This window comes from Chelonia mydas, chromosome 6 (assembly GCF_015237465.2).
Source record: "Chelonia mydas isolate rCheMyd1 chromosome 6, rCheMyd1.pri.v2, whole genome shotgun sequence".
NCBI classification, from domain to species: domain Eukaryota; kingdom Metazoa; phylum Chordata; order Testudines; family Cheloniidae; genus Chelonia; species Chelonia mydas.
This window is the reverse complement of record NC_051246.2, coordinates 120,980,737-121,006,089: the sequence shown is the minus strand read 5'-3', so window position 1 is coordinate 121,006,089 and position 25,353 is coordinate 120,980,737. Positions and strand designations below refer to the sequence as shown.

Here is a 25,353-nt window from a genome sequence, read left to right as displayed (position 1 = left end):
GGTGGGCAAACTACAGCCCATGGGCCACATCCGGCCTGCCAGCCGATTTAATCTAGCCCTCCATCTCCCACTGGGGAGTGGGGCCTGAGGCTTGCATGCACATGCCACAGCTCCCGGAAACAGCAGCATGTCTCTCCCCCGGCTCCTACGCATAGGGACAGCCGGGGGCTCCGCAAGCTGCCCCCGCCCCAGACGGTGCCCTCGCAACTCCCATTGGCCGGGAACTGCAGCATGGGAGCTGCAGGGATGGCACCTGCGGACGGAGCAGCGTGCAGAGCTGCCTGGTCACGCCTCCACGTAGAAGCCGGAGGGGGAACATGCTGCTGCTTCCGGGAGCTGCTTGAGGTAAGTGCCGCCCAGAGGCTGCACTCCTGAGCCCTTCCCGTGCCCCAACCCCCTGGCCAGCCCTGATACCCCTCCCACCCTCCGAACGCCTCAATCCCAGCCCAGAGCCCCCTCCTACACCCCAAGCCCCTCATCCCCAGCCCTACCCCAGAGCCTGTACCCCCAGCTGGAGCCCTCACACACCCCTGTGCCCCAATCCCCTGGCCCAGCCCGGAGCCCCCTCCCACATTCTGAACCCCTCGGTCCCAGCCTGGAGCACCCTCCTACACCCCAAACCACTCATCCCCAGCCCCACCCCAGAGCCTGCACTTCCAGCCAGAGTTCTCACCCCCTCCCGCCCCCTACTCCCCCGCCCCAGCCCGGAGCCCCGTCCCACACCCTGAGCTCCTCATTTCTGGCCCCACCCCAGAGCCCGCACCCCCAGCCAGAGCCCTCACCTCCTCCTACACCCCAACCCCAATTTCGTGAGCATTCATGGCCTGCCATACAATTTCCATACCCAGATGTGGCCCTTGGGCCACAAAGTTTGCCCACCCCTGACGTACAGCAACCAGCATTTGGGTGTCAGCATGAACAGACCATCTTGAAATTGTTCCTATACTGAGCATCAAGGAGAGGGATAACTGTACTATGGTAAAAGGGCTGTCTTTCCAAAGAAGGCTTATGTTTATATGACGAAAAATAAATTATAAGGTCACATTTTCAAAGCACCTCCTAAGTAGCATCTGTAATATTAGTGCATGCAAATACACGCAACTGCACTTGTAAAACCAGGCTTCTGTGCATTCAAACAGGGGCACATACAAATACAACACACAATTCAGAAAGCCCTTTGGAAATTTACCTCACTGTGTCTAATAAAGGTGTAGCTTCAGCTTTGAGTTGCGGCCTGACATAGATCAGCAATCAAGACTTTGCTTTCACAATAGTCTAATGTGCTCAGATCTTTTCTGGAGAAGTAATTCCTTTATTCTTGTAGGCTAGTTTGACACCTAGCACAGGACCTAGCAATGGAAGACTTAGGGCAACATTCCCAAAAATATCTAGGAGCCTAAGTCCCATTTTCAGAAACGACTCAGGCACTTATGAACCTAAGTCTTTTGACTTTCAATGAAAATTGGGCTCTTAAATGCCTAAAGGTATGTCTACAGCGGGAAGATGTAAACTCTAGCTTGAGGAAACATAAGTTGCACTCTGATAGAGCTAGTGTACTAAAAATAGAGGTGTAGCCACGGTGGCGCGCGGGGCTAGCCACCCCAAGTACAATCCCATCTGAGACCATAGGTATGCATGCAGGATGGCTAGCTCCTGTCACTGCTTGCACCACAGCAGCTACACTTTTAGTGTGCTAGCTTGATCGGAGCTAGCGTGGCCATGTCTCCTCAAGCTGGAATTCACACCTCCAGCTCGAAGTCGCTTCTAACATGGGACTAGGCCCTTTTGAAATCTACCTTAACCCTGAAAAACAATAGGCAGCAACAAATGCTTAGCCAGGATAGAACTGACTGATCATGTCATCACTCGAGTCCAGAGCTGGATCCATCAAGGAAAATGTAGGGATTCCTACAGTCCCTGAAAGAAAATGCACCTGGAAAGCTGAACATCAGCATGCTGCATGCAAACCTTCTGTATAGTCAAAACAAGTCAGCTGTCCTGTGATCTTTGTTGTAGAGTGGCGGGAAGCACTGTTAACCCTCTCTGGGCAGTAACCACAATGAATCCCAGTGTTTCTCACCTCTCATCACAACAGTGCACCATTCTAAGAGGGGATAGCTTACCACCTAGTTTCAGCTTGAGACCATTTCCTATCACTTAGTGGGGTTGGGTTTTCTGGCACACAGTGCTCCAGCCACTGCTCCAGAACAAAAGAATGAGCTAAAATGGCTGTGTAAGTCAAAAGGGATTGTCTCCCTTGTTGCAATACCAAATAACACAGGCTGCTTCTATACCTCAGTTTTCACACAGTCTTCCACAGCTCGCAGGGAAGCCTTTCCCTATATACCTGACTGGATGCACCAGTGCTTTTTCTACTCAATGATGAAAGATCCCTTCACAGACAAAATGTCAAAGGGACAAATCCTGCCTTTAGATGTTCCTACGTGTCTCCCAACGAAGCTACCAGGAGCCTCACAGGTGCATCAGAAGGCAAAATTTGGCTCCTATTTTGCATGCTGAAGCATTTATAGTGTTTATTCTGTTTCATCCTTCTCCAATTCTATTTTTCCCTGTGAAAAGAAAGTTGAAGAGGGACCTGCATGCTGACAAGCTGTGCTGTAAACCATCAGTATACTCACTAATTTCAGTCTGCAGTTTTCTGTCTTCACAATGTCGAGCTTCCTGTCGACCTCATAGATGTCCCTCTCTAGCAACTTCAGAACTTCTGTATGCTCTTTCAACTGGTCAAATGCCAAGTCACGCTTTATTCTTAATTCATTCTTCAGCTCAGCCTATTAATGAATAAACCCTTCATTATTTTGCTTCATTTGTAATTGATCTTGTATTTGGACTATAATTGATGTAACCTAATAATAATAATAATAACAACAATAATACTTTTCACATATGGGGCACCTTTCGCTGAAAGATTTCAAAGCTTTACAAAAGCTTTACAAAAGAATCTTAGTTATCTCCATCTTACACAGTAGGGAAAAGAGGCACAGAAAGGTGAAGTGGAATTGCTCAAGGTCAGCAAGCCAGTGGCACAGCTGGGAATAGAACCCAGGTCTCCTGACACTGTCTCATACACTAACCATTGAACCTCATTTCCTGCCTATTTAAATCAGACATGGGGTCACATTGATGAGCGTAGCGACACACACACAACATATTTCTATTGATGAAGGCTTTGGTGGTACACAAATGTTTGGAACACAGATTCTGGGTAAGCTATTGCCTATTTAAAGATGCTTGGAGAAGGAGCATTTCCTTCTCGAATAAGGATTAGCATCTGTGCCTGTGGGCTTTTGTGGGCCAGCAACCACAGAGCTCCATCCTTGCAGTATCAGGCCAGCCAGGCACAAACCTTGCGGTTTTGTTTGTGACTCAGACACCTTTCTTTAGTACTGTGTCTTTCACACAAACCATCTGTGACTCTGAATTTCTCTCCCCTTATGCTGTTATCTATTGATATAGTCAAGATAGGCAATGAGCTGGAGAGATCATGAGACAAAGACACCCGACAGTTTTACCAAGAAGCAGCAAAGGCTCTTGCACTAGCCACGGTCAGCTTCTGTACAGGGACAGAGCTCACACAGGGCTCAATACTGCAGCCCCTTCCTCACTTAAGTCATCCTTTTAATTCCATTGGGACAGCGCTTATGACTAAGGGTCACAAGATCAAGGTCAGTTTTTTGCATGACAAAGGACAGTGCTGCTCTGAATCAAGCTATGCACGCATCCTACAGCCAGAATCTCTGTGCATGACCAGTTGCACAGCAGCTATAGGAAGATGGCACTTGAAGGGCGGAGGAAGATCATTAAAAAGCACAAGAACAGAGAGGAAGAAAACTGATTTAGGAAACTTTAACAAATAACGTTAAACAAGGTTTAAACCATTACCATGATCTTCTTGAGTTTACTAATCATCCTGACTGACCGATCAATGGATTTTGTCAGTCTTGTCTCTTCATCTTTTAGTTCTACAAATCAGGAAAAGGTTTTTTTAGACGACAGAACTAGATGTTCCATCAACAAATGATCAACTGTATAGGGACATTATTATTCATTATTAATGTTTCAGTAGTGTCCAGATGTCATAATCTATCTGGTGCACAAAACCCTCAGAGCTTTACTGTACTTTACAGTTCATCTGAACTATGGTAGACAGCTCTGGTACAGTCAGACCTCTTATTTATATATAATTTTAATAATTTTTTCAAATACAACAAATATATCAAAATACCAGATTCACCATAATACACAAAGTTAAGTAAAGAGGATTAGGATAAAGATCGGGGAGGGGAAACGAAATACCTATCTTCAGGGTCTATATTAATCTAAAACCTCTACAAAGTCAACTTCGAATTTTTCAGGCATTCCTCTTCTGTGGAACGCCAGTCGCTCATTAGCTTTGAGGTCACCCATATTACCAAGTCAGATCTCTTTCTAAGACAGAAGCAGAAAGCTTCAAAGTGCATCGGAGTTATTTAATACCTACCTGAGACTACTTTTTTCAAGTCTTCATATTTTTCATGCTTTTCTTCCAACTCTTTCTGTCTTACTTCTATGAGAGGGATGCTCAGAATTAGTTGTTGTTCTTTTTGATATATCTCTTCAGTTTTACCTTTGACATCATCCTTTAATGAAAATAAATGTTAATTAATGATCTATTAAAGTGGACATAATCACTGTAGCAAAGGAAGACAAAATGAACAGATTAACTGGAAACTGCAGAGCTGAGAGACATAGATTTGAAAGTGAAGAGTGGCAAAATGAAGGCAATTTGAATATCCAGAATGAGGAGACAGCCTAATTAATTCTTTTGACATTACACATCGTGAATCTCTAGCCATATTACAAAGTGATTTAAATAGAAGCAGTGAATTCAAGTAGCAATACTTGTATTGGCTCAGGAATATACTCTGGGTGCATAGAACACCGCAATAGAAGAAACAGCAGGTAGAGCCATGGGTGTTCACATTGCTTTACAGACAAATAGGACTATAATAAGATAAATAAGTGAGCAGAGACTGCAGCAAGTATGACTGAAATGACTAGGGTGTGCACAACTGGAGAAGAGTACAAAAGAGTAGAAGCCCCAGGAAGAGGCACAAGTTGTTGCAACACCAAAATGATAAAAAGTGAAGACACAGGAAGAAACGGAGACAGTCAAAGAAGAGAAAAACCAGAGAGAAACACTGAAGGAGAAATAATAGTTACAATTATTTTTCTACCCCAAAGGGTATATTATTATCTTTGACTTGACTCAGTCTAGTCCACATGCAAAGGGTAATCCTCATATGTCACATTTATTGTGTGATGTTAGAGCAACCCTATTAAAGACAGTAGAGTAGGAGTTAAAGAGCATTTATCATACATTAGGTATGTTTTTGAACAGCACAGCTGCCAGGAAGTGCACATAAGGAGAGATCCAGTGTGTAATTATTTTAGATCCATACACACAAAGGCATTGAAAGAGAGAGAGAAGAAGAGGCTTGGGATATTTCATACATTAAGGATGTCTGGTTTATCCTATTCTGAACCATTAGACTGATGGCTGAGAATCATACAACCAGGAAATGTTACCTAGAGACAGAGGAAATGCTACATACACCGGATGGGAGAAGTGCCTGATGTTTCTGGAAGCTCCAGTCAGTTCTCATTCAGAGTCTCATATTGTCCTCCTTTCTCTTTGAAGGAGGGCTGCTGGAAACTATAATAGAGCACTCAGAAGATTAGTGCACATAGGACCAAACTGCCCTGCATTACGCCTCACACAACACCAGGGATGTCAATGGATTTACAGCTCTGTAACTCAGAACAGAATTTGGCCCATCATGTCAGCAGTGAGACTAATATTTTCATAAAGCCTGTGCTGTTTATCTAAATATTGTGGGACAAATTTCACACTGATCAACTCCAAGCAACTGCTTCAAAGTTAACGGGGTTGCAAATCACGAAAGAATTTGGTCCAATATATTTTATTTTACATTTTTTATTGCAGATCTTTTACACTTTTTATGGGCACTTTCTCGGCATGGAATTCCATTTGATAGATATGAGTACATACATATGGATAAGGACACACATGTGGAGGGCATGCCACAATTTAGTAGCAGTATGAGTTGTTCAATCAACTTCCTGTACTAGATGATATATCAGCCACAAAACTCAGACTGATGCCTTTGTTGCTGGTTTGTCTGGAAGACTACTAAGAAGAAACCAGTTTTATTTTATTTCTCACTTAGGTCTCATCTAGCAGTTCAGAGAACAGGTGGGATTAAGGCAGTTTAAACCAAACAATGATTAGACCTCTTTGCCTTTGGCATCTAGCAATCAAGTAACTGTGGGAAAGCTCCCTGCATGGAATCCACCACTTCATTGCTCTTATTTTCAGTGCACACAAAGCCTTGTACCAGTTGCAAAGGAAGACTTTACCCACTGCTAGTAAGTGCTAAGGGCCCAATTCAAAGCCCAGAGACATCAGTGGGCTTTGGATCAGGTCATAACTGCTTAGCAAGAAAAAGAAAACCCAAAAAACCCAACCCAAATCTCTCCTGTTCTAGGAACGTCAGTACAGCATTCAAAGAGTTATTATGGCACTGAATCACTTTTTCCTGAAACTGTTAGTAATCATGGGCCAAATTATCTGCTAGTGGCATTGGTGTAGCACCATTGAAGTCAATAGAGTGGTGTCAATTTACACGAGCAAATGTCATCTCCCCATTTAAACTACTCTTTTTAAGAATTTTTTTAAAAATGACATTTACCTCAAGCCATTGTATGTCTTCTATTAAGCTGTTTTCATACTTCTCGCATTCAGCTTCCCTTTTATTTATATCATCACTAAGGTGTTTGACCTGTTCCTCAGCCTGCAAAATTTCTTTTCGGAAATACTCATTCTGGTTGCAGAAAACAAAATGAACAGGGCCAATCATTTCTGCAGTACACACTGGCTCACCTGCAGTATTAAACAATAACCGCGCTGAGTAAAATGGGTGTAGTCGTCATTTGAAACACAGTGCTGTGTGATCATAACTGCTTTACAATTTTATTAATCATCGGTTAAAGCCAGATTCTCAGATGGTATAAACTGACACAATGCCTTCAAAATCATTATGTACACCAACTGAGGATCTGGCCCTTAAAGTTTAACCACTTTGCCAAGAACCTCATGAAAGGTAGGGGATTACAATGGATAGGCTTTGTTGTAATGCCAACTGGTTAACATACCTCTCCACTTAGCTCAGCATGACGTTTTTTACCAGTCTCAAGTCTTACATTCATTTCATTCATGAATTTCTCCTCTGTTACCCACAAGAGTTCCTTCTTCTTTGCTAGGTGAAGTTGTTTCCACTGAAGCAAAGCTCTAGTGGCAAGTAGATAAACAATATCACCCATTACATGACATTGCATTGTAACTGACTGGGAAATCAGAGCTGCATAGCATGTGTAAAGTAACAAAGCAGACTTGATTCTGAGAGGCTCCCACCAACAGCATAAATTCACAGGTTTCCAGGCCAGAAGGGACCACTGTTATCATCTAGTCTAACCTCCTGCGTAACACAGGCTGTAGATTTTTCCAAAAATAATTCCTAGAGCAGATCTAGCCATGCAATGGGGTAATGATGTGGATAATAAAGAGGATGGAACAATATGGCCAGAGAGCTTCAGTTCTTACCTCTGTAAGGAAAACAGAGTCAAACAGTTGGGAGGCTCTCATGGAGAAAAGCCCTAAGAGAAGTATATAGAATTTGCCTCTCTAAAAATAACACATGTCCCTTTTGGTTTGGAAGGGTAGCATATCTTGAGCACAGCTGAGTAAAACCGGGTTTTAGACCAGAATTTGAAGATGGTTCAGCTTGTGAGTATTTCTCCCCTCCCTACCCCTTAGGTTCACTTGGAGTTCTGAGTTTGCCAAGTAAACTTCAAAGCAAACTGGGAAAATTTTATCATCCTTTCATACACAACTCCAGTTACAATAATTAATTCAGATTTATCCAACTTGGGGCCTCTTCCATAGCTAGCTTCCCCCTGCCCATACACACTAAAAGAGTGAGACAGGAAAGGGCCTCCTGGCATCTAAATCCAAGCATCAGTGCTTAAACAGAGAATGCAGAGTGATGCAAGTTACATCTTGGCAGATCTCATCAATAGGGCCGCATTTAGCATAACTCTTATTATAATGTGCTTTCAGTGGTCTTTGTAGAACATGCTTCCACCCTCCTCCCCACCACCACCCCTCAAACAAAACAAACTCAATGGAAGGCTCTATTTAAAGGCTGAAAAATATGCAGTCCCCAAGAAACCAGCTGATATAATCCAAGATGCAAAATCATTTTAAAACAGACCATCCTCTTTCCCAGTCCACTGTGCTCATGACAGCTGGAGTCCTAAATGTCTACCAGACTGGTGGCATGATTTTCAAAGGTGCGAGCATTCTAAGTACCCATTGACTTTAACATGAGTTGTGGGCGCTTGGAACTTGAGAAAATTAGGCCACACAGACTCAAGGTCTGATCCTGCTCCCAGTGAAATCAATGGCAAAACTCCCATTGACCTCAATTGTGTAAGATCAGCCCTAAACTGGAAAACAACAGCAATAGCTTACAAGTATACAGTGTTTTTCCATCTGGAAGGATCCCAAAGTGCTTTACAAAATTAAATTGTTACCCAAACCAGAACAATTTAATGAATTGCTGATACAGAGCCACCTACTTGGTAAAGTTTAGCAGCTGTTACCACACAACACCACCACAGGCCAGGAAGCGAAGAATATCTCATCCAAATGAGACAGCAGAGGAATTTAGAAGACAGAATACAATTACCCCAGATGTAATTTGGCCATGACATTGAGATGAATCACTCCTTATCCAGCAAAAAGGACCACTGGAACTTTGGGTGGTTAGGACCTTGGTTTTAGGTCTTATTTGAAAAATATAAACAAAGTCACTGTAAATCATTAATATGTTGATCTGTTCCTTATGAAGACGGTGACTTGTAATTTTACCTCATCTCACTTTCTCTCTTTAAACATTGCTCTAGATTCTCTAGTTCTCTTGCATAGGCATCCTGTGTGTTTCTGAAACAAGAATAAAGGTTCAGAGTAATGCTAAACCTTTGCATACCACTTCATTTTATAAGTCATTTTTTGAATATACAATTTTTAAAAGCATTTTCCAAGGCAGCAAGCTAAGCACTCCTACCAGCTGGGGACTCACTTCTCAGAAATACACCTATTTTGGTGTGCAGTCATGGTTCTGTGCTTCATATGGTTTGTTGTTGTAGGCGACATGATTGCAAAGTTAAACAGGCACTTGGTAAAGGCTATGGCAAAGCCAAGAGTCCTGACTTATGCCAGAATCAATAACACTGCAAGAGAAGGCAATCAGAGATCCTATTAATCAAGCCCAAAACACTAGGGCAAAAATTTAAGAACAGAGATGCTACATTGGTGTGATTTAGGTGCAGTAACTAATACAGAAGAACCTGCACAGATTGGAGCCTCAAGGCAGATGGATGCATACATTCACTTGCACACATTATATATATTTGCTAATGTAAAAGTCCCAAGGCAAACATTAGCATGCAACAATTTTTTGTGGACTTAACACATTCAAGAGGATTTTAGTTTAAGAAAATAAAAACACTGGTAGTTGGAGGCAGATGTAATCCTGCTCCCATATGTCTGACTGTGTTTTCAGGAGACACTGTTACCAGTGACCTGCTCTCCTTTGAGATACAAGAGGGAGATGGAAAAGTGACTACCCAAAGCCCCAAGAAGATTTGGCAGTAGGTGGTAGTGGAAACTCTCCTATGCTTGAAGGGCAGGGCTTGAAGGGCAGGCTGCCACCCCAGTAGACTTCAAATGTATGCAGGTGGGGGGCCCCGCAGAGACAGCTGAACATGCCCTAACTGATATTCTGTCCACATTTGGTTAGCAAAATAATACTAGTATTTTGCTATTCAGCAATTTATAAAATTCTGTTTGCTCACCCCTCATCAGCGGATTTATTTTTCCTGGATTTTTAGAACTATTCTCTGAGAGAACCCTTACAGACAATAGTATTGTGTACAGGTGGCTATTTAAAAAACAAACCAAAACAAAGACTTTACCCTTCTTCTCCTTTGTTTGCGTGTGTGTGTTCCCATGCTCCTTGTAATATACATTCATAAAATATCAGGATTAGAAGGGACCTCAGCAGGTCATCTAGTCCAACTCCCTGCTCAAAGCAGGACCGATCCCCAACTTTTGCCCCAGATCCCTAAATGGTCCCCTCAAGAATTGAACTCACAACCCTGGGTTTAGCAGGCCAATGCTCAAACCACTGACCTATCCCTCCTCACTCAATCTGATAGTTGAAAACAGCTATCAAATCCCCCCCATTCTTCTCTTCTGCAGACTAAACAATCCCAGTTCCCTCAGCTTCTCCTCATAAGTCATGTGCTCCACCCCCTAATCATTTTTGTTACCCTCCACTGGACTCTTTCCAATTTTTCCACATCCTTCGTGTAATGTGGGGCCCAAAACTAGACACAGTACTCCAGATGAGGCCTCACCAATGCCAAATAGAGTGGAATGATTGCGTCCCTCGATCTGCTGGCAGTGCCCCAACTTATACAGCCCAAAATGCCAATAGCTCTCTTGGCAACAAGGGCACACTGTTGACTCATATCCAGCTTCTCGTCCACTGTAACCCCTAGGTCCTTTTCTGTAGAACTGCTGCCTAGCTGCTTGATCCCTAGTCTGTAGCAGTGCATGGGATTCTTCTGTCCTAAGTGCAGGACTCTGCACTAGTCCCTGTTGAACCTCATCACATTTCTTTTGGCCCAATCCCCTAATTTGTCTAGGTCCCTCTGTATCCTATCCCTACCCTCCAGCATATCTACCACTCCTCCCAGTTTAGTGTAATCTGTGAATTTGCTGAGGGTGCAATCCACACCGTCTTCCAGATCATTAATGAAGATATTGAACAAAACCAGCCCCAGGACCGACCCTTGGGGTACTCCACTTGATACTGGCTGCCAACTAGACATAGAGCCACTGATCACTGCGCGTTGAGCCCGACGATCTAGCCAGCTTTCTATCCACCTCATAGTCTATTCATCCAGCCCATACTTTAACTTGCTGGCAAGAATACTGTGGGAGACAGTATCAAAACTTTGCTAAATTCCTATGAAACTGCTAATAATAATACATTACACAGCAGTTTTCATAATAGACTTCAAAGTGCTTTAAAAAGGAGATCAGTATCATTATTCCCATTTTACAGATGGGGAAACTAAGGCATAGGGAGATGCAGTGACTTGCTATGGGTCATGCAGCACTCCAGGGCTAAGAACAGAACCCAGGTCTCCTGAATCCCCATCCAGTGCTCTATCCACAATATCATGCTGCCTTCCTGTAATACTGCACATAACACTGGGGCTGATCTTGAGAAATACTAAGTGCCAATTAAGTCAATGGGAGTTCACAGAATTGTATAATAAAATGTAAGACATTAGAGATGGAAGAGACTTTCCAATCCAGCTCTCTGAGTGCAGGATTATTCCATAAGATACCATAAGATATAGAGCTCGGTCCAGTCTAGTTTTAAAAGTCTTAACCAATGGGGCTTCTACCACTTCTGTAGGAGATTCCTAGCATTATTTCGGATAACCAAATAATATTGAGACAGTGATAACTAGTTCACCTCCTCTTCTTGTTAATTTATTCCTTATATTTTTAAACTGCTGACTTCGCTGCATGAGTACTTCAATATGAGATTTTCCTTCTCTTTACAACATTGTTTGGCTATTCCTTACCCTTTATTTCTCAATTTCATATATACAGAGAAGGTATATCCTGTTGGGTCAGTTCAAGTTAAATACCAAGATAGACATCAGACTATATCTATTGGATCTTTTCCTTTTTCAACATAGAAAGTGAGAACAATTATTTTCCTACATTTTGTCCATAACTAGGGCACCTGCATATTTATGATGTGCCAGGAAATGCTCCTGAGAAGGATTCAGGGGGGATAACAGCAGGCAAGAAGAGGCTGGCAGCACAGCTCCTGCCAGAACCATGCTAACAAGAGGCAGCATGAAGCCAGGAAAATAGGTGGCAGTCAAAAGACAAGGGGTGTCTGTGCAGATGCGCTCCTTGCCTCTGCATAAGCTTAGAGCACTGACCTCTCCCACCCTTTTCTGCAGAGAGGGACAGACCATGCCTTCTGGCAGAAAAATAAGCTCTGAGAGTTGAAATGCAAGGAGTTGCCACTCCCCCATGTGGGACTTGCCCATCTAGGACAGTTATTAGAGCATAATTCTGTCATTTCACAGCGATTCAAGGATCAGGGATAATATATTCTGATTGCTACATGCTATACAGGGCTCTCATGCTAAAAATAGCAGTGTGGATGTTGCCGCTTGGGCTGGAGCTCAGGGTCTTAAACCTATGGGGTCAGATGTGCTTGAGAGCCCAAGCTGCAGAATTCACACTGCTGTTTTTAGCCCCCTGGATGAGTTGCTCTAATGCAGTGGTTTTCAAACTTTTTTTTCTGGCGACCCAGTTGAAGAAAATTGTTGATGCCCGTGACGCAACGGAGCTGGGGATGAGGGGCTTGGGGTGTGGAAGGGGCTCAGGGCTGGGACAGAGGGTTGGGGTGCGGGGGTGAGGGCTGCGGGGTGGGGCTGGGAATGAGGGGTTCAGGGTGTGGGAAGGGGCTCTGGGCTGGGGCAGGGGTGCAGGATGGGGTCAGGGCTCTGGCCTGGGGGTGCAGGCTCTGGCCTGGGGCCAGGGATGAGGGGTTTGGGCTGCAGGAAGGGGGCCTGGGATGGAGCAGGGGATTGGAGCACAGGCTTACCTTGAGTGGCTCCCGGTCAGCGGCGCAGTGGGGGTGCTAAGGCAGGCTTCCTGCCTGTCCTGGCACCGCGGAACACGCTGCACCCCAGAAGCAGCCAGCAGCAGGTCCGTCTCCTAGGTGGAGGTGCACAAGCGGCTCCATGCAGCTCTCGCCCGCAGGCACCCACCCCCTCCCCCCGGCCGGTGCTTGGTGCAGGGGCATTTCATGGAGCCCTGTGGCCTCCCCGGCCTAGGAGCTGGACCTGCTGCTGGCTGCTTCCGGGGTGCAGCGTGGTGTGGGAACAGGTAGGGAGGCAGCACCACCAATGAGACTTTTAATGGCCCAGTCGGCAGTGCTGACCAGAGCTGCTATCACCCAGTGCCTTACATTCCGCAACCCAGTACTGGGTCACGACCCACAGTTTGAAAACCACTGTTCTAATGTACCAGCCAATAACAGGCCCCAAAAAGCTGTGCCAACAACCACAGATCACAAGAGTGCACCAATGCTCCGTGAACACTCACCCCAAGCACATCCTCTACACCAGGGAGCAAGATGCAGGCTATACCACCACGTCTACACAACCCAGGGACTGCACCACGTCAGAGGAAACCTCAGCTACCCAATTAGGGCAGCTTTACAGCCCCTTTGCCCCACCAAAAAGGGGCTCTAGCCTGGACTGGGATCTGAGCCATTACACTTGTTTGATTTTGAAGTTATGTATTCAATACTATTTCTATAATATTTCTCTGAATCAGTGTCTTGTTCTTAATCTTCTTGTTTGTGTGTACTTTGCCTGGCGATAATAAATTGCAGACGGCATTATCGGTAACTAAAAAAGCAAGACTTCTTTGCCTGTAATTTTATACCAAATTGCTAGTATGGTTTATAAACTCATTTGGCTTTCTCTTTAAAGTATCTTTGAATGCTTAAGTTTTAGTCTTTCTCAAACTCACATGGGCCCATGATTAAGCTGCAGCCAGGTCATTAATACAGTCAATATTGAAAAGTGACATACTGAAAGATATCTTCGAGTCTCTCAACTTCATCCTCCAAGTTTTGCTCCTCCACCACACGCTTTGACATAATGTCAAGTCTTTCATCCAGCCAACTGGATAATCGTTCAAGTCTACCAAGGGAGAAAGATCAGTTATATCTTCAGTCATAAAAAGAAGTGATTTTACTTATATAGAGGTAACATGATATTTTCTGTCTTATCTATCCCTTTCCTAATGATTCCCAACATTCGGTTCGCTTTTTTGACTGCCGCTGCACACTGAGTGGATGTTTTCAGAGAACTATCCACAATGACTCCAAGATCTCTTTTTTGAGTGGTAACAGCTAATTTAGACCCCATCATTTTATATGCATAGTTGGAATTATGTTTTCCAATGTACATTACTTTGTATTTATCAACGTTGAATTTCATCTGCCATTTTGTTGCCCAGTTTTGTGAGATCCCTTTGTAACTCTTCGCAGTCTGCTTTGGACTTAACTATCTTGAGTAGTTTTGTATCATCAGCAAATTTGCCACCTCACTGTTTACGCCTTTTTCCAGATCATTTATGAATATGTTGAACAGTCCTGGTCCCAGTACAGACCCCTGGGGGACATCTCTATTTACCTCTCTCCATTCTGAAAACTGACAATTTATTCTTACCCTTTGTTTCCTATCTTTTAACCAGTTACTGATCCATGAGAGTACCGTCCTTCTTATCCCATAACTACTTACTTTGCTTAAGAGCCTTTTGTGAGGGACCTTGTCAAAGGCTTTCTGAAAATCTAAGAACACTCTATCCACTGGATCACCTTTGTCCACATGCTTGTTGACCCCCTCAAAGAATTTTAGTAGATTGGTGAGGCATGATTTCCCTGTACAAAAACCATGCTGACTCTTCCCTAACAAATCACGTTCATCTATTTGTCTGATAATTCTGTTCAGCACTAGGCAAATTGATTGCAACTACAGTAAAGAAGTGAGGCTTACTGTCTTGTAATTGCAGGGATTGCCTCTGGAACCCTTTTAAAAAATTGGTATCACATTAGCTATCCTCCAGTCATTTGGTACAGAAGCTGATTTAAATGATAGGTTACAGACTACAGTTAGTAGTTCTGCAATTTCCCATTTGAGTTCCTTTAGAACGCTTGGGTGAATACCATCTGGTCTTGGTGATTTATTACTGTTTAATTTATCAATTTGTTCCAAAACCTCCTCTAATGACACCTCAATCTGGGACAGTTCCTCAGATTTGTTTCCTAAAAAGAACGGCTCAGGTGTGGGAATCTCCCTCACATCCTCAGCCATGAAGACCGATGCAAAGAATCCATTTAGTTTCTCCACAATGGCCTTATCTTTCTTGAGTGCTCCTTTAGCATCTCGATCATGCAATGGCCCCACTGTTGGTTTAGCAGGCGTCCTGCTTCGGATGCACTTTTTTTTTTGGCTGTTACTTTTTGAGTCTTTGGCTAGCTGCTCTTCAAATTCTTTTTTAGCCTTCTTAATTATATTTTTACACTTCACTTGCCAGAGTTTATGCTCCTTTCTATTCTCCTCAATAGAATTTAACTTCCACTTTTTACAGGATGCCTTTTTGCCTCTAACTGCTTCTTTTACTTGGCTGTTTAGCCACGGTGGCACTTTTTTGGTCCTCTTACTATCTTTTTTAATTACAGGTTTTCATTTAAAATGAGCCTCTATTACGGTGTTTTTAAAAAGTTTCCATGCAGCTTGCCGGGATTTCACTTTTGGCACTGTACCTTTTAATTTCTGTAAAGTAAATTCTTCATTTTTGTGTAGCTACCCTTTCTGAAATTAAATATTACTGTGGTGGGCTGCTTTGGTGTCCCCCTCCCCATAGGGATGTTAAATTTTCTTACGTTATGGTCACTTATTACCAAGCGGTTCAGCTATATTCATCTCTTGGACCAGAACCTGTACTCCACTTACGACTAAATCAAGAATTGCCTCTCCTTTTGTGGGTTCCAGGAATATGCTGCTCCAAGAAGCAGTCATGTAAGGTGTCAAGAAAGTTTATCTCTGCATCCCATCCTGAGGTGACTGTGACCCTCTGTAGCCCAAAGCAACACCCTGGCACCCCCATATTTACCATAGTTTTGTGATTATGATATGCTTTATACAAAGACTTGTGACGTAGCATTTTAAAAGTCTTGATCTGTTGAACATTAATACCCTGTTGGACTGTATGTGCTATCATTGTATGGGAAGTTATGAAGTTCTACTATGTGTGTGTTACTGAAATATGGTGCAAGGTTGGGAACACCCACAACCAGCCTTTCAGGTGCAACAAGGAAGCAGCCAGACACTGATAATGGCCCATTAAGACGAATACACACTCTCAAGGACTACCCCAGGAACTGTATACAATGGAGGCCTCTCAGAGAGAGCACATAGACAATGGAGACCGCTTGACACACCCTTAGCGAAAGGTCTTTCCAGGAAGCTGGAAGAACTACAAAGGAGGGGAAGTGACATCATCATTTGTCCTCACTCCCCCCACAACTCAACACTTGGAAACATGTCTGGAGAACAAAGACTGAAATGGGGAGGTGGTCTCAGGCTGGAAAGGAGAATCCCAGGTTTTGTATTAAGGAACTATACCATCAGGGTGAGACATGGCTTGATTGAAATCCTGTCTAATTTATAGAACTCAGATTGTGATTTTATTTTTATTTCTTAGGTAACCAACTTTATTATGTATGTTTATTACTTATAATCACTTAAAATCTATCTTTCTGTAGTTAATAAATCTGTTTTATATTTTACCTAAAACAGTGTGTTTTGCTTGAAGTGCTTGGGGAATCTGCTCAGTGCACAAAAGCTGGCAAATGTCTGCTTTCCTTTGTAGAAGTGGCAAACTGGGTAATAAACTTACACTGGTCAGGCTGGGGAGCCGTGGGGAATTGGCTGGAGCCTCTCTATTGTTGGTTCATGAGTGGCTAGGAGAAGCATTCATGTAACTCAGCTGCTTGTGTCCCTGCCTGTGGGGGTCTGTGTAAGTGCAGGACCTGGAGAGGTTTGCAGCTTGGCACAGCATCACAGTGTGAGAGGGAGCCCAGGTTGTTATGACAGAGGGCTCAGTGATACCCCACTTTCAGGTTGTGCCCTGGGGAACCTGTCACAGTGATATGTACCCAGTTAATATGGGGATAGGTGAAATTCCCCATTATTATTGATAGGTTTCAGAGTAACAGCTGTGTTAGTCTGTATTCGCAAAAAGAAAAGGAGTACTTGTAGCACCTTAGAGACTAACCAATTTATTTGAGCATAAGCTTTCGTGAGCTACAGCTCACTTCATCGGATGACTTATGCTCAAATAAATTGGTTAGTCTCTAAGGTGCCACAAGTACTCCTTTTCTTCATTATTATTGAGTTTATTTGTATAGCTCCTCTAATATCCCTGAGCTTTTCACAGTCTCTATCACCATCCTGATCAGTAGTATATCTCTACTGCTATATTCTTATTATTCAAGCATGGAATTACTATCTGAAGAGATTCTATGGTACCATTTGGTTCATTTATGATTTTTACTTTATTTGACTCTATGCTTTTGTTCACATATAGTGCCACTCCCTGACCAGTATGACCTATTCTGTCTTTCTGATACATTTTGTACTCTGATACTATTGTGTCCCATTGACTATCCTCATTCCACAAAGTTTCGGTGATGCCTATTACATCAATATCCTCATTTAATACGACGCACTCAAGTTCACCCATCTTAGTATTTAGACTTCTAGCTTTTGTATATAAGCACTTAAAAAATTGTCACTTTTGAGCTGTCTGCCATTATGTGAAATAACTGAATGGGACTCTTTTTCATTTGGCTGTTTTCTTATCAGATCCTACCTGTATTTTATCATATTCCCATCCTCTCCTCCTTACTAAGATACAGAGAATCTCCATTAATAGATCCTCCCTATGGGACATCTCTGTCCAAACCACATGCTCCTCCACACCTGTTGGCTTTCCCTCAGCTCTTAGTTTAAAAACTGCTCTACGAACCTTTTAATTCTCAGAATTAAGAAATTGACAGTTTAAACCTACTCTGTTGCTGCCTCGTCCCTTTTTGCATGTAAGTGTTCCTCTTCCGCCAGTAATATTCGATACTGGCTACTTATAAATTTATTTTCATGTTTAAGTTTTCTATTCAGGCCTTCAGCTGTACTTAATTCTTCCTTAGCCTAGAAATAAAGACCAAAGATAGTTACTAAATATTCATTATAATTCCCAGTCTATTTTACATATATCTAATAGTCATAGTAATAATACTTTGTACTGCCACATCACCTTCCATCAGAAAATCTGAGAGACTTTTACATTAATTAAACTTCACAGCACCCCTGTGTGACCCTAAGAACCCCTCAGTACCAACTAGCAAAGTCTATAACATACTGATCTTCATAATTGTTATAAGATGTATGTACAGATACTATTTAAGGAGCTGTGTATATGTCCCAAAATTGGTGTCCAAGGTAGAGCTGACAAACAGGTTTGGGGTTAGACAAAGGATGTTTAGCCACCTGTCTCTCTGTTGACTATGTAGATTAAGCATGATAAGCCAACACAATGGAAGCCAAATCTGCCTGCAGACTAAGCAGGAGTATGTGAAGACACCTGGGAGCCAGCATCCCAGGAAAAGAACCTCAGGGGTCATCCTGACTATGGGGACAAAAACAGCGGTCTTTGGCGTATAAGAGGAAGGCAAGAGGACAGACATCTTTTTTATCCTTCACCGAGGAAGCAAAAAGAACAGCCCTTTTTGTGTTCATGAAAGTTGGATCCTAGCCATATTGGTTAGTGATGTTGGAAGAAAGCTTTGCGTGAGATAAAACTGCTTTCAGACAGATGTTTAGCCTGTTAAAGTTAAGTTCAGACTATAAGAAGTGTGTTATACTTGTTTTTTTATGTAACCATTTATGGTTTCCATCATCCTGACTCAGTATCTCTTAAATCTTAATCTTTGATAATACACTTATGACTATTTCCTTACAAATACAGCTCAGCATAGGAATGTTATAAAGGACCGCATCCTGATTTGTACCAGTCAAGCTGTGTGTATACTGTTCTCTTGGGAACAGCTTACCTGGTAATTTCTGAGAGTGTCCCATGACAGAAGCCAGATACTACTGGGGGACACTTCAGAGGAGCTCAGGGACTGGGTTGCATCTAGTATTAATCTGCAAGTCAAAGTTAGGGCTGTCATAAGCCCAGAGAAGAATGCTTGAGTGGCTGACAGGCTGGCAGTGTAAGGGAGCTGACACCCAGTTATTACAATTTAGACTCCCTCTCACTGGAAGCAGTGGGTAACAAGATGACCCTCAGTCTTGGGCACCCCAAGAAAATATCACAACCTGGGAGATGCAATAACCCTCATCTATTGTTTCACCCAAATCTTCAGCTCCATTGTAGCACAGCTTCTTTGGAACAGACCCTAGGAAATATTCACCAGTCCACTCTGACCGTTTTGTGCTGCTCCAGCTACAGACAAAAGCCACAAACCCAATTTAACTGGCTGGTTAAGTCAGGTTTATATCTACTTTGAATCATGGGAGTGATTAACAAAAAAACAACTGCCAGAGCTGTACCAGTGAATTTGGGTCCTCAATTTTACCTGATGATGGCTACAAGAGAAAAGTTCATTTGCCTAAGAGTGAGCCTGTAGCGAGGCGATGCCTCACTGGTTCGGCGCCTCCTGCTGGTCATCTTGGGAATTAGCTCATGTCCAGCTCTGGAGCGTCCTCTGCAGGCCAGTGTCTCACCTGCCACTGGACCCCGGTGCCCTTTACCCTGGGGTTCTGCCCAGCAGCTGTGGCTGCTTTCCCAATCAGCCTTTTCTTATCGGCTTTCAGCCTTAGCCCTCTCCAAAGACTGGCTTTTAACCCCTGTTCTGCAGGAGTGGGGCAGCCGCCCCACTACAGAGCTGTTTTAAGGAAATGGCATGTATTGAAAAAGAGAGGATGAAACAGCAGTAAAATCCAAAAGGTGAAAACATGCTCAATTTATAGATCATGGTCAGTTATACTATTTCACTTTTTGTCATTGATTCTTGTGCACTGAGACCCACTTATTTAGAGTTTATTACTTCGCTCCTATGTAAACAACTCAAACCCAATGCTATAGCAGGGTACATCGAAAATAATACCTGCTATAAAAATTGTCTGATTCCCAAGATATGTTTTCTGTGCCCTAAAACAAACATGGATCAAAATAAAATAAATGTTATTTAAACCCTGAACATGCAAAGGATTGTGCCTTGTCAGGCCCCACTTTTGCAAACAATTGCAGTCAATGAGGCTCTGTGCAAGTGTGATGGCTCACCCACTTGCAGCCTCTGGGCCCAAGTGATTACTTGAAAAAAATTAGTTCAATTTTAGAATATTAACCTAGAGTGCACCCACAAATATAACAATAAAAAAAGTGACAAAAAGTAGTTCTGATCAAAAAATAAATGTTCTGCATACACATTACAATATAAAATAATGCTGCTTATATAAATTATACCTATTAACAGATCAGATCACAGGTATTTTGCAGTTATTTATGGCTAATAGATTTGCGCTGTATTCATAGTCCTATAAACCAAAATGGCTTATATACAAAAGCTAATTACAAACGACACACCATCTTGTGAAAGTGTAAAAGAAGGCCAATTGTTCATGATTAAGGCTACGTTTTAGTCACAGGTATTTTTAGTAAAAGTCATGGACAGGTCATGGATAGCAAACAAAAATTCATGGCCCATGACGTGTCCATGACTTTTATTATATACCCCCGACTAAAAGATGGCGGGGGGGGGGGCGCCTCCGGGGGGTATCCTGGGGGGTACTGCGGGTGCTTGGGGAGTGGGGAGCACAGCGGGGGGGGGGGGGCGTTGTGGGTTCTTGGGTGGGAGGGTTGGCAAGGCTGGGGCAGGCTCCCTACCCGGCTCCTGAGCTCCATGTGCTGCCTCTGCTCCACCCCAAGCCCTGGTTCTGCAGCTTCCAGTGGTTGGGAACCATGGCCAATGGGAGCTGCGGGGGCGGTGCCTGCCGGCAGAGGCAGCATGTGGAGCTAGGAGCTAAGGGAGGGGAGTTCCTGTAGCCCTGCTGGGGAGCCCGCCCTAAATAAGCACTGCCCTGCACCTGAACCCCCAGCCCTAGGCCCTCCCCCACACCCAAATGCCTGCTGCTGGGGGGCGGGATGGGTGAGACTGTCCCAGCAGCAGCCGGTGCAACTGGCCCAGGGGCTGCCTGAGCTGCTCAGGCGGCCCCCCGAGCCAGGCACACTAACCGCTGCAGAAGTCACCGAGGTCATGGAATCTATGATTTCCGTGACAAACACTGAGCCTTATTCATGATTCCTGTTGGCTGTTTAGAGGGGTTCTCAGGACAAATTTTTTGGTGGCCTCAGAGTGCAGCCATCAACTCTTGCTGGTGGCTGCTGTCATACTTTTTCCTAAAATACTTAATTAGCTTTAGGAAAAACAAATAAATATGCACATACACATGTCCAAATCATTGTAATCTATTTATTGCTAGCTAGTAAGTCTGTTATAAAAAGTGATATTAACAAACATACACATACCACTTTTCACAGAAGGCTTACTCAGTCCCGGCAAGCCTGTGAACAAATTAAGCCCTAGATGGGGGGTTGGGGTAAGAAGCAGGGGCCAGGGGTGACCGAGTTGGGGGTGTCCATGGGAGACAGTGGGAGGCCAGAGCCCGAAGCCAGAGCCCAAAGCCCTGTGGCTGGGGATGGAATCTGAAACTGTGTGTCCAGAGCTGGAGCCCGAAGCCCTGTGGCCGGAGCCTGCCACCACGCCACCCCAGGGGTGAAACCCAAAGCCTGAGCCCCACCACCCTTGGGAAGGTGGGGGAACTCACCAGTTGCCTGCTCCTCCCGCATTGTGCCCCAGCAGTCTCCAGAGGGGGGCAGGGCCCAACCCCTGCTTGCAGCCCCAGCAGACAACACCAAGGCATTTAATCCAGGAGCAACGGGGGGCAAGGGTGGGGGACTGCTTTGCCCTCCCCCTCCCCCAATCACAGCCCAGGAGGCCGTGGCCGCAAGAAAAACCACTGGTGGCTGCATTTGAGAAACGCTGGCTGTTGGTGTAGTTTTTCAGGCATTTTCATAAACTCTGGTCCAAGATCTCATATATTTCATATATATTCATATATTTTAAAAACCAATGAAGTAGTAAAAAAATATCTTCTACTTCTTACCTTTGCTATATCAATATTTAGATTCTCTCTTTCTTGGGCAATTTTTGATTGCAAAAGGAGGAGGTCAGAATCGAGGCTATATCTATGAAGCAAAGCCAATGCAGACATATTAAGGAGTGAACATGAACAAAGCACTATGACCAATAGCCCATTAAATATTACGTGGTCTTATTCTCATACCTTTAGTGTAAACACAACATACTATTTTTTTGAATACACCTTGAACTTTTATCAAATACAGAGATTTTTTACTCAGCAATGGGCGCTTCCCAGGTACACACCTGATTAATATACAACTTATGAAGCTGATAAAGCCAGCCAGCGACAGTGGGTATGTCTACTCTGCAACCGGAGATCTGATAGCGGCATGTGTAGACATACCTGCACTAGCTGTGATCTAGTTAGCTTGCTAAAAATAGCAGTGAAAATGTGGCAGCACAGACTTCAGTGTGAGCTATACTAGACTGCCGTGAGACCCTGGGTATCTATTCATGTTGCTAGCTTGCACTGAAGCCTGTGCAGCTGCATCTTCACTGCTAATTTTAACCAATTTAGTTCTAAGGAGGCCTACCCAAACTGCAATTAGCCACAAAATTAGAGCTAGGAGGCCTACCCAAGCTGCAATCACACCTTTGACTGCAGTGTAGACCTACCCAGTGATACCAGCCTCGTGGATGGAATACAAATTGAAAACAAATTCATACATCTTGCTTCTGATGGACATTGTGTGCTTGTGTGTCTTAGAGAGTGCAGGAGAAGCATGACAGCTATTCACTTTCCTTGCTCCTCATGTAGGATTGACCACGGTCAAGCAAGGAGCCAGCTGGCCCATCCTCCTAGCTAGAGGAAAAATGTGAGAAGAAAGAAATCTGACAAAGGAGGGAAGAATTTAAGAAAGGAAGAGGAGAAAAACTGGTGGCTTCATAACAAAGAAATGTGGAAACCTGAGAACCTCATGTGGCGTGGGCTTTGGGATTTGTGCCGAATACAGGGAAAGAAGGAACATACTACGGCAGGTCTTCAGTTTAACTTAACTGACTAAGGCCCTTGCCCATTATATAATATGAGGTGGAGCTAGAGATAATGGCAAGAAAATGTAGAGCAAAAAAGGCACCTCACACAGTTTGGGGACTATAAAATATAACAATCATACAAAGGGAATGCTTTTGTCATACCAGCCAGTGAAATTCACTGCAGCATGTCACAAAGGCCCTGAGCCTGTGAACATGTATACATGTGCTTCAATTTATAAGCATGAATAGTCCCACTGAAGTCAACACTCATGGTAGTAAAATGAAGCATGTACATAAATGTTGACAGGTCAGGGCCATGTTCGGGTACTGGACTGCAGCTGGATTTTGAAAAGATGCGCGTAGTCATGCCAGCTAGGAAAAGGGTAGTCAAAATTCAGGATTCAAGGCAATAAGCTCCCAGGATTAATATTTTCCCTACGGTTAGGTTCTCTTGCCTTCCTCCAAAGCATCAGGTATTGGCCATTGGTGGAGGCAAGATCTTGGATTTCAACTGGAAGTCTGATTTGCGAAGAAAATTTCCATGTTGTATTTTTCCATTAACTAAAAAACCACTTAATTTCAAAATTGTTAAAAAGCTCAGAGAAATAACTGAGAATGTTTACATTTCACTATCGCCCTTCAGTCGGGGTAATCTGGGAGCCAAATGATGAGCTCAGTAGTACCATTTAAAGTAATCCATGGCTCAGCTTCCTCCCTGCCCCTTTGGGGTGTCTTTCACCTTTGGGAGTACATGGAGGGAGTGTCCCTGCCCTACAGAGCACAGGGATTGTAACTGTGCAGGAGGGCAACAAAGTGCATTGGTGGTGACGTGTACCCTCCCCAGCCCACACACACAGCTGGGCACAATTCTAGCCCTATGTACACTGTATGTGAATATTTATTCCATGGCAACTACCTCAAATTCACCAATATATCATTTGAGTTACTTTTCGTGTGTGTGCGCCCACTGAAGTAAATGGAAACAATCCCACTGACTTCAGTGAACACTCGATTGGCCCCTAAAATATTGCTATTTTGAATGAAGTCAGCCATTCTGTCTTTATAAACAATCACACAAACAGAAAGACTGACGGTGACCTGCAATATTTTAGAAAGAGGGGTAGTTTGATTCCCAGGAATAGCACTGGATTGTGCAACCAGTGCACAGATTAGATACCAAAGCTACATTTATAAATACAATAGCTGACCTGAAGTTACTTACCATTCCATAGAATCATAGAATATCAGGGTTGGAAGGGACCCCAGAAGGTCATCTAGTCCAACCCCCTGCTCGAAGCAGGACCAATTCCCAGTTAAATCATCCCAGCCAGGGCTTTGTCAAGCCTGACCTTAAAAACCTCTAAGGAAGGAGATTCTACCACCTCCCTAGGTAACGCATTCCAGTGTTTCACCACCCTCTTAGTGAAAAAGTTTTTCCTAATATCCAATCTAAACCTCCCCCATTGCAACTTGAGACCATTACTCCTCGTTCTGTCATCTGCTACCATTGAGAACAGTCTAGAGCCATCCTCTTTGGAACCCCCTTTCAGGTAGTTGAAAGCAGCTATCAAATCCCCCCTCATTCTTCTCTTCTGCAGACTAAACAATCCCAGCTCCCTCAGCCTCTCCTCATAAGTCATGTGCTCTAGACCCCTAATCATTTTTGTTGCCCTTCGCTGGACTCTCTCCAATTTATCCACATCCTTCTTGTAGTGTGGGGCCCAAAACTGGACACAGTACTCCAGATGAGGCCTCACCAGTGTCGAATAGAGGGGAACGATCACGTCCCTCGATCTGCTCGCTATGCCCCTACTTATACATCCCAAAATGCCATTGGCCTTCTTGGCAACAAGGGCACACTGCTGACTCATATCCAGCTTCTCGTCCACTGTCACCCCTAGGTCCTTTTCCGCAGAACTGCTGCCTAGCCATTCGGTCCCTAGTCTGTAGCGGTGCATTGGATTCTTCCATCCTAAGTGCAGGACCCTGCACTTATCCTTATTGAACCTCATCAGATTTCTTTTGGCCCAATCCTCCAATTTGTCTAGGTCCTTCTGTATCCTATCCCTCCCCTCCAGCGTATCTACCACTCCTCCCAGTTTAGTATCATCCGCAAATTTGCTGAGAGTGCAATCCACATCATCCTCCAGATCATTTATGAAGATATTGAACAAAACCGGCCCCAGGACCGACCCCTGGGGCACTCCACTTGACACCGGCTGCCAACTAGACATGGAGCCATTGATCACTACCCGTTGAGCCCGACAATCTAGCCAGCTTTCTACCC

The 25,353-nt window shown here is 43.8% G+C and overlaps 1 protein-coding gene across 1 annotated transcript in view; it reads right to left on the bottom strand.

The window, feature by feature from the left end:
* LOC102947769 (coiled-coil domain-containing protein 175) overlaps positions 1-25,353 on the bottom strand; it is a 45,937-nt gene that overhangs the window by 4,589 nt on the left and 15,995 nt on the right. The window contains exons 9-17 of the mRNA XM_043549394.1: positions 22,054-22,135; positions 17,897-18,033; positions 13,849-13,959; positions 9,014-9,085; positions 7,237-7,372; positions 6,774-6,905; positions 4,502-4,640; positions 3,904-3,983; positions 2,640-2,792 (exon numbers count right to left, since the gene is read on the bottom strand). Of these exons, the coding sequence (XP_043405329.1) occupies positions 2,640-2,792; positions 3,904-3,983; positions 4,502-4,640; positions 6,774-6,905; positions 7,237-7,372; positions 9,014-9,085; positions 13,849-13,959; positions 17,897-18,033; positions 22,054-22,135 (1,042 nt within the window). The remainder of the gene's footprint in view (positions 1-2,639; positions 2,793-3,903; positions 3,984-4,501; positions 4,641-6,773; positions 6,906-7,236; positions 7,373-9,013; positions 9,086-13,848; positions 13,960-17,896; positions 18,034-22,053; positions 22,136-25,353) is intronic.